Genomic DNA, 9,459 nt, shown 5'->3' on the forward strand with positions numbered 1-9,459 from the left:
TTTAAAGGTACACTTCCTGTAAGGCTGGGGAAGACAGCTGGAGGAGTTGGAAATGGGGTCGTGGTTAAGAAATAGGATTTAACTCAGGCGGAGTCCAGAGTTGCTTTCATTTATTTGGATGCATCTTGCCTGTTCACAATCAGGAGCCAGGTATATGAACCTGTTGGTCAGTGGTGTTTTCAGAGTGTTTAATGCTGCAAGCTTAACATCTGTTGGTGCTGATAAAGCTTTGACAACTGTATGTCTCAAGCTTCAAGGGTCTGGGGCCTGAAACTCAAAAAACAGTGACTGTGTAGGAGAATGCTCCTTCCAGTAGTCAGGTTTTTTGCAGGTTTTGAGGACTAGAATCAAAGTAGCAGTGGACCTTCTTGATGTGGAAGCTGCCAGGCTGATGATCAGTGAAGGAGCCCTTGCTGGTGTGAGAAACAGGGACAGCTGGATGAACCCTTCGAAATGGAATTAAGAATTCCTCAGTAGTGTTACATGTCCAAAGCTCCCATTTCTGCTGGCAGAGGTGTCTCCCAGCATACCAGGCTCACTTAAAACCTGAGCTGACAAATGGTTACATTCACACTCAGAAACTGGGCTGCAGCAGAAGCACAGCACTGTCTGTCAGAGCCCGTGGCCTGGTCTCCAGGAGGTGACAAATCGCTTTCCTTGGAAAGCCCCAGCACAGTGTTTGTCATTCACCCAGGACAGAGCAGGTGGGGTGGGCTGCTGCCATTGCTGTGAACTCATGATGGCCAGGGACTGATGCTTCCCTGTTTTATCTACTCAGAAACTGGGCTGGAGCAGAAGCACAGCACTGTCTGTCAGAGCCCATGGCCTGGTCTCCAGGAGGTGACAAATCGCTTTCCTTGGAAAGCCCCAGCACAGTGTTTGTCATTCACCCAGGACAGAGCAGGTGGGGTGGGCTGCTGCCATTGCTGTGAACTCATGATGGCCAGGGACTGATGCTTCCCTGTTTTATCCAACTGCTCTGTGTCACTGCACGAGCTTTTCCAGTATCAGGTGGTCCTGATACTCCTGTGTGACTCCAGCCAGGATGGAGAGCTGAGTGTCTTCCTGCTGTCCTGACAGTCTGGCATGCAGAGCAACCATCTCAGCACCTTCTTGGTACTGTAACAAACATTTTGTTGGTGCAGTCTCTCTGCCTGCTTATAGATGGACCTTTAGTCCTAGATGGATTCTAAATTGGCTCCTCTTTGGAGAGCAGTAACTGCACCAAACAGCAGTTGGATCAGAACACACCAGCTGCTTCTTCTGGGTAGCTCATTACCTTGGAAAAATAAGTGCTTTTTATCTCCCTTCTGTGAACTCAGCTGGAGATTCCATTGCTGCTCAGTTGCTTTTCCTTACTCTGAAGTGCCCCATGGATGAGTGCTTTACTGGAGCAAGTTTGTTTGGAATTCCAGCTATACTTAAACAGCAGGATCTGTAGTGGTTGGTACCCTGTGCCAGGGGGGTGGCTGGAGTGGTGGATATTGGACCAGTCAGGCTTTGCAGACAAAGTGAATGATTTGGGGTTTGTGCTTTGGAAGATGAGGATCAGCTGCTTTTAAGAGTCTCTTCACCTCTGAGTTCCAGGAGCTTTAACATGCCTCCTAAATTTGGATGTTCCAGTAGCCAGATGGGCTTTAAATTGTGTTCTGCACTGCTCATTTGGCTAGTGCTGGAAGGACCTGTGGAGAGCTGACATCACGGATTGTCCTGACTAATGACTGAGCTGCTTCATAGCAGAGAAAACCCAACCATGAATTTACATACGGAATTTGCATCTACCCCCACACTCAGTCTGAGGCGGGGCAGAACCAGGAAGGTGCAGTTGCCCATTGAGGGTGGTGGGCTGACCTTGGTGCTGTGAGAGCACAGCAGAGCAGCTGCCAAGGTGGGTTGTGCACTGGAGAACTGGAGCTGGGCTTGTTGACAAGCTGTCAGTGTCATGATTTTCAGCACAGAGGAGCTGCCTGGAGAAAGAGTGCCCGTGAATTTCAGAGTGTTACGTGCTTTGTAAAGGAAAGTCTTGCAGTGGAACTTGGATCCCAGTTGTGCAGTGTTACACTGGTGGACCTTATTTTGCATGTGACTCAAGCAGTCTTAAGTGTTCAGTGCTCATTCTGCCTGATGAGAATGCATTTCTATCATTGCTCTGTGGGGAAGCTAAGCCCATTTTCTAGAAGCACTTTGTTAGCAGCCCTTCTGCTTGATGAGTTTGGCTCTCCCAGCTCCTTGGTGTTGAGAAGTACTTGGTCTGTGCTAGTCCATGGCAGCAGGAAGCACACTGAAGAGTAAATTGTATCTGTTGTCTGCAGAGATAGATGGGGAGTGTAGTTGGAGGGTTGGAGGTCAGTAGGCTGCCTGGTTGGTGAAATAAAACAAAGCAAAACCAATTTTCGAGTGAAAAGGAGCTTTAAACTGACAGTGGTTTAAGTTGCCTAGTGTTCTGCTGCAGACTGGACAACTCTGACAGCTGAGAGTGATAAGATGAGAAATAGTTCTGTACAGAGTTATTTCAAGGGATGAATCCCTTGAGTCAATGGCAAGTAAAATTTATTTTGCTATTACTGAGAAAAATCCAGACTTGAGTTCAGAGTGCACGCTTGCGGTACATCCGTGCCAGTGAGAGACTTGAAGGGATACTGCCCAGCTGATTATGCTTTGCCTGTGGCCATGCAGGATGTTTAGGTGTAAAGTGTCACTTACCTGCCTTGTGTAGTATTCAGCCTGTTTCTATGGTTCCAAAACTTTTTGAGAATTCTCTTTTTATGTCTAGTATTAATGTTGTAATCATTTGACTAGTGAATGTCAAGGCTTTGCTGTGGAATTCACTGCAGTAATACTTGATTGCAGAGGGAGGTGGCTTGCTGAGTCTCTTATTCCACAGTGTTGGTTTAACTCGTTACTCTGATGAATCAAAGCTCTCTGATACACAGCTGACATTTGTAAGGGTTGCTTCCCCTTTACCCTTGTGCTTGAAACTTTGAGGTGGTGCCTTTTCCAAGGGGATTTTCTGTATGTTAGTTTGTCTAAAACGTGTGTATGTGCAGTGTTCTAGTGGAAAGCCTCAGGAGAAACTTGCAGAATTGATTTTGCACAATAGCTGGGGTCAGCAGGATATTAAAATTACTGAGGCTGTACAGATAAAAAGGGAATAATGTGAAGTCACCAGCAAGAGTGAGTGTAATGAGAATAGTTTGGAATAATGAAGACTTAGAAAAATAAATCAAAGCAGCTGAATGTGGCAGTGCAGCTTGAAGCTAAATGACTGTGCCCATTTTTATTCAATATTTTTGGGGTGATACTGAAAAGTGAGCTGCTGAGTGTTGGGAAAAGGGGTGTCAGGGTGGGCAGAGAACAGTGGACAGACCTGCGGCGTGGTTCTGCTGATGCAGGCTGAGCCACTGTGTTCAGAGAAGTCCTTGGGTTGTTAAAGGACCATGATAAGATAAAACTTGAGGGAATAGTTACAACAGTTGACCAGAAAACTTTGATTGGATTTCCTTTGCATTCTGGTGAAGGCAGGTGACGGATTGGACCTGCCTTGCTCATCCTACAGCTGAAGAAACTTCAGTGACCAGAGCAGTGGAGTCTGACAGACAGAAAGAAATGAGCTACAGGAAAATTGCTGGAGAAACAGCTGCTTTGAAATGACACTGATGGGGAGCAGTGTGAGCTGACTGGGTGTGAGGTGGCAGAGAGGTTCCCATTGAAAACTAACATGGGCTTTACTTGATTTATGTGCGGGAAAAGAACTGGTGCCGGATCTGTGCTACAGGTGCTAAATATGCTGTGTGCCTCGCTAAGGGACAGCAGTTCAGGACCCTCCTGCAGGCCTCCTTCACACTCTGAAGCTGTGCCTGAGAGGGAGCTCAGTAAATGGTCCCTGTGTCAGTTGATGGTGGAGAATCATTAAGCTCTTAACTCTCACAAGTGTACTGTGGAGAACTGGGAGAAAAGGTTGCTCCTTCTTCTAGAACCAGAAATATGTTCACCTAAACCAAGACCAGTTTATTAGCAAACTTGTTTTAGAAGCTTTGAACTGGGAATTGATAATGCATTAGTGAAGGGTCTGCAGAAACAGGTGGGAAAACTGAACTAAGTGGCTTTGTTCTTGGGTTCTTGGTGCTCACAACACTGAGCAACTCGCTCAGTTTAGACCTAGGGAAGCTTTCACTCCTGTCCCACTTAAAAAAAAACCTGAATATCAGACCTGTTTCCATCTTCTGTCTGGAGGATGGTGAGGCCCTGGCACAGGTTGCCCAGAGAAGCTGTGGCTGCCCCAGCCTTGAAGTGTCCAAGGCCAGTTTGGATGGGACTTGGAGCAACCTGGGACATTGGAAGGTGTCCCTGCCCATGGCAAGGGGGTGGAATGAGATGGGCTTCTAAGGGTCTTCCAACCCAAGCCATTCTGGGATCTGTTTTGTTGCCTCTCTTTTAACCTATTTTAACTCCTTTGTTGGTTTTATGGGCTGCATGCTGTTTCCTTTTAGAATAGATAGCTCTGCCTCCTGCAAGTGGTGGAAATTGGAGCCAGATTTGTGTTTAGTGTCTTCAAACTCCTCACTCTTGTCATCTGCACCTTGCTTGGAGGCTGCACTGTGACAACTGCTTTGCTGCAATTGGTGAAGGGACATATGGAGTTGCACTGTTTGATCCAAACAGGCTGAGAGAAGGGAATGTTTGGCATTTTTGGGAGTGGGGCAAGATGTCCCTGCCATGCCTGGTGTAGTGTTGTCCCAATATGCTTTGCTTATAACTTATTGCCTTCTCCTGCCTTCTCCTCTGCAGTGAGTGTAGGAATGTCCATGTGCTGTTTGTGGCTTTGCAGCAGTGTCCTGGCTCCTTGTATGGATGAGGGTTGTCACTCTGCTGAGCAGGTTGTGCCTGCTGGGGTATATACACTATGTATTTACAGTGAAACACTCCAGTTCTAGGCGTTTGTGGTGGTAGCAGTGCAAGGAGCTGGGCATGCTTGGGTCATTTTGAATGCTGTTCTACACTTAATCCATTCCAACTCTCCGTATGCTTGGAGTTAAGTCTCAATTCACTGCAAGACTGGCTTATTTTTAAACAGATCTTCAAGGCCAGGTTGGATGGGGCTTGGAGCAACCTGTGCAGGTGGAAGGTGCTCCTGGCCATGGCAGGGGTTGGAACAAGATGAGCTTTAAGGTCCCTCCCAACCCAAACCATTCTGTGATTCTTAAGTAGCTGTGAACAGCCCTTGCTTCCTTCATCTCAGCTGGACTTGTCTGTTGTTTGACTTTTGCTTAGTGCTTCTCCAGGTCATCCAACAGTGAGGTGTCTGCTTTAGGGAACAGCTGAATTTTGGGTGCAAAAGCAAAGGATGTTTTCCCAGAGGACTCTCAGGTACCGGGCTCAGGCAGAACATTTCTGCCTTGTGGTTTAAGGCTGCTGCTGGATACACCTGTCCAGGAGGTTACTCATTGTGATACTGTGGTCATGAAAAGTTGTGTAGTTCACTGGTAAAAGGAGGTTTTTCAAAATCACTCAGCTGAATTATGTGGGATTGGTGCTCCTTGGCAAACTTAAATAAATGCTGCTGATGCTACTGGCTGGAGGGGAAGGAAGTGCATGGGCTGACTGGTGCAGGTGTCCTCAGCTGTCCTGGAACTAATTCAGTGTCTCTTTTCTCTCCTTAGTACTTTTGTCCATCTGTTCTCTGTTGTGTGATCCCAATCCAGATGATCCTTTAGTGCCTGAGATTGCACGGATCTACAAAACAGATAGAGAAAAGTGAGTATGGAAGCCAAAACCCATGGAATTTGACAGGGCAGAATCCACACTTACACAGGAAAGGGGAACTCTGGGGACCTGCTTCTTGGAAAAGAGTGAGAGTGAAAAAAGGCAAATCAAAGCTCTAACTGTGGTCGTTTCAGAGATTTTTTTGGTTTTTTCCTGGGATGTATATAGTGCCACCGTCTGAGCTGCTTTAATCCCATGTAACCACCAGAGGGAGAGCAAGTTACTCCAACGGGGGAATATTCCATGGCAGCTCTGGGTCTAGAGTCATACGAAGAAATAACAAAAACTCCCTGTTTTGCCTTCACTTGACAACACAAGGGAAGAACCAGTGGTGTAGAAGTGGGGCAGGAAGACTCTCAAGCAAGTACAGAGAAACTTCAGTGCTGACAAGCACTTTAACAGTTTAGTGGTGTTGTAAACACTTCCTACCTCACTGTTCCCTTCCAGATGTGATCAGAGAAGGGAAAATAGTCCACAGGTTTGCTTTCTCTCCTGCATACTTGAGGAGCAGTGTTAGAGAAGTTTATGTATCCTGGTTTTGAGAGCTGCAAGACCAGCATACTTGGAGACACAATCAACAGTGATTATCTGCAGTGTCAAGTGTGCAGGACTCCTTTCTATTTTTCCCAAAAATAGGGAAATAAATTTTGGGTTTCAACAGAAGTACTTGCTCCTTGGGTAGTCTCTGAGCAGTAATGTGAAGGAGAGAGTTAGTTATGAGTGGATTGTCAGATTGTTTAAGCTGAGGAACATTTTCTACAGACTAGATTCCAACACCAAACCAACTTGGTGTATGTAACTATAGGAAACTTCAGGCTGTGTCTTACTCTACAAATTCTGTAGAATATGAACAGCTTGCCTTCTGTTCTCAGAGAGAAGCTTTCAGCAGTGCAGTTAATCACACAACTGCTTTTTTTTACACAAGTATCCTGAGTTTCCCCCTGGCTGTAGAGGGTATTTGGGTGCGAAAGCTACAGATTTCTTGGAAATTGAATTATATCGTGCTTTCAGAATAAAAAGATTCTGATGGACAAATCATTGTGTCCTGACAGTCATCAAAATAGCAAAGTGTGTAGGAAGAAATAAGGCTGTTGGGGTTTAGCAGATGAGTTGATGGCAGGTACTGGGCTTAACTTTGAAGGGAAGCAGGAGATGGGGGAACACGTTAATCTATTTTCCAGAATGACCAAGGGAAACCCTACAGTAACAGTTGCCCCGGGGACACAGCAGATGGGGCTGGGGGAGGCACAGATAAAGCCTTTCTGAAAATCCTTTCCCCTCAGCCCTGTTCTAGCTCTGTTTTGTGCCTTCAGTCACAAAGATCTCGTATTCCTGTTGTAAATATGACCAGGTATTTCTTTTCCATGAAGCACTGTGGGCTTTCTTGTTTCCCCTGTTTGCTTAATGTTTAATTTTGCTCTTAAATTTTACAAACTTGATAATAGTACAGTGATTTCATGCCATGTGTAGACTAGAGTGCTGGAGCTGAAATACTGTGTGGATGCCATGTTTAGTAAATCCTCTTTTTATACATACAGGTACAACAGAATAGCTCGGGAATGGACTCAGAAGTATGCGATGTAATTAAAGAAATTATTGGATAACCTCTACAAATAAAGATAGGGGAACTCTGAAAGAGAAAGTCCTTTTGATTTCCATTTGACTGCTTTCTATGAGCCCACGCCTCATCTTCCCCTGTGCACATGTTTACCTGATACAGCAGTGCTGCGTGTTGTACATACTTGGAACAACAAACTAGAAATACTGTATTTCCCCGTACCAACATTGACTCCTAGCAGAGAAGTGTGTGTGTGAAAAGCTGGTTCTTCAGTCATAACTTTGTGAGCCTAAAAGCATTCCTTGATGAGTTAAATTGGGAAATCGAATGGGAATGGGGAGAGTTCTGGTGGGTTTCAGATTTTTTTAGGGACAGTGTTGCTGATCCATGAAGGATTTTAAGTGGAATCCTTTTAAACTCATAACAGTTATGAAAAGCAAGGTGAAGAACTTGAAGCTGTTTCTGTATTCATTTTATTCTGAAGGACCTACACCTTAGGTAAATGTTATGACCAATGAGAAACTGTACCCACATCCTGTGTTTAAGGTCTAAGTTTAACCGGTCACCATTTAAATGGATTGGAGCTATTAGTGCATCAAGTGATGTTGATTTGTTTCAACTCTCTCCCTCCCTTCATACTTTTTTTGGTTTGTATGTGGTTTCTCAGTTAATACCTAGCTAATAGCTCTTATTTTTTCTTAAGTTTTTTAACTGCTTAGGTCTTTCTGGATGTAAGGGTAAAAAAAAAAAAAAAATCCATATGACAGAAAACTTGTGTGTATTTAAAGACCCAACTGCTCCCCTGGAGCTTGTACGTTCAAGAATTAATTAATCTGTGTAATAAACTGATTACTACAGTCATTACATATAACTTTGTGTGAATAGGCTTTTAATTTTCAGGGCAGTTTGTTACAGGCTTAAACTAACGGTGGATTTCTCTAAAAAAAACCTTTTGGGCTGAAGTTGTGAAGCAGTTTGGTTTGCATCACACAAGGCACCTGAAGAGGCAAACAGGAGCTTGAGCACTTAGATGAAATCAGGATGTGTAGTGTGCCAGGAACTTGACTGTTAAACCAAATAAGCAGTTTACTAAATGAGAATCAGAGTGACATTTTACAAAGCCTGATGGTATTACTCCCACTTGCATGGGACCTAACACAATGCATATGTACTGTAGGTAAGTGAAACCTTATGTAACTAAAAAAATGGATGTAAAAGGGTAAAAAAAAGAAAAAAACCTACCAAACACATCAGCACAAACTTTCATAAAATGTAGCTTTTACATAATTACTTTGCACTAAACATTTGCAAATGTTCATACAGTTTTAAATTGTACTTGTATATGTCTTTTTTTTTTTTTTTTTTTTTTTTTTTTTTTTTTGGAACAAAGTCTTCACTTGAATCTAGTGAAAAAATGTAGTTTGAAACTTTTCTTTGTATACAAGTGTATTTGCCAGCATCGTTGGTGTGACAGTAGGTGAGTCTGCAAGTTTATCTCCTCTTAGTAGAATTGTAACCCAAGCCATCGGGCAGGAGAGGCTGGCTCTCCGGCCACAGGGTCTGTCCCAGCCATTCCCAAATGCATCTTGACACTCTTGCACAAACGAGGAATAAATGTCCACTGCTTTTGGTCTAAATCTGTTCCTCTTGTCTCATCTCTCGATGTCCTGGTGTTGCAGTGCTGGGCAGGTGTGAGCCCTCCTGCAGGGAGCTGTGTCCCTCTCCAGAGGCACAAGGACCCCGCTGCTCTGCTGGCCTGGGGACAGTGCAGCTCCAGGGCTGGAGAAGGAAGGGGGGCACGTGGCCCACTGGCTGAGGGACACTGTAGGGTCACAGGGGAGGGGGGAGAGATTGGTGAGCAGGGCTGCAAACCTCGGGTTGGGTCACCTGAAACTCATGGCACTCATGTTATCCACAGGGTGTCTGGAAGGCAGCCTGTGGCCCTGGGTAACACCTGTGGCATCAAAACTGGAATGTAAGCTGGTGGCTGCTGGTGTGTCTGGGGTTTGTGCCAGCCTGGATCCATGGCTGTGCTTTTCCTGACCTATTGTGCTCCTGCTGGACTCTGCAATACACCTTGGCCATGGTGGAGTTGCCCTCCCATGTTTTTCCATGGGGTCACTGAGAGGTACAGGGAG

The 9,459-nt window shown here is 45.1% G+C and overlaps 1 protein-coding gene across 1 annotated transcript in view; it reads left to right on the top strand.

Moving 5' to 3' along the window:
• The window catches only part of UBE2D2 (ubiquitin conjugating enzyme E2 D2), a 31,966-nt gene extending 23,008 nt beyond the window's left edge, over positions 1-8,958 (top strand). Inside the window, exons 6-7 of the mRNA XM_008644220.2 lie at positions 5,661-5,754; positions 7,302-8,958. Of these exons, the coding sequence (XP_008642442.2) occupies positions 5,661-5,754; positions 7,302-7,347 (140 nt within the window). The 3' untranslated portion in view covers positions 7,348-8,958. The remainder of the gene's footprint in view (positions 1-5,660; positions 5,755-7,301) is intronic.
• Positions 8,959-9,459: the final 501 nt, after the last annotated feature.

The sequence above is a fragment of the Corvus brachyrhynchos genome, unplaced genomic scaffold, assembly GCF_000691975.1.
Source record: "Corvus brachyrhynchos isolate BGI_N302 unplaced genomic scaffold, ASM69197v1 scaffold262, whole genome shotgun sequence".
Lineage (NCBI taxonomy): Eukaryota > Metazoa > Chordata > Aves > Passeriformes > Corvidae > Corvus > Corvus brachyrhynchos.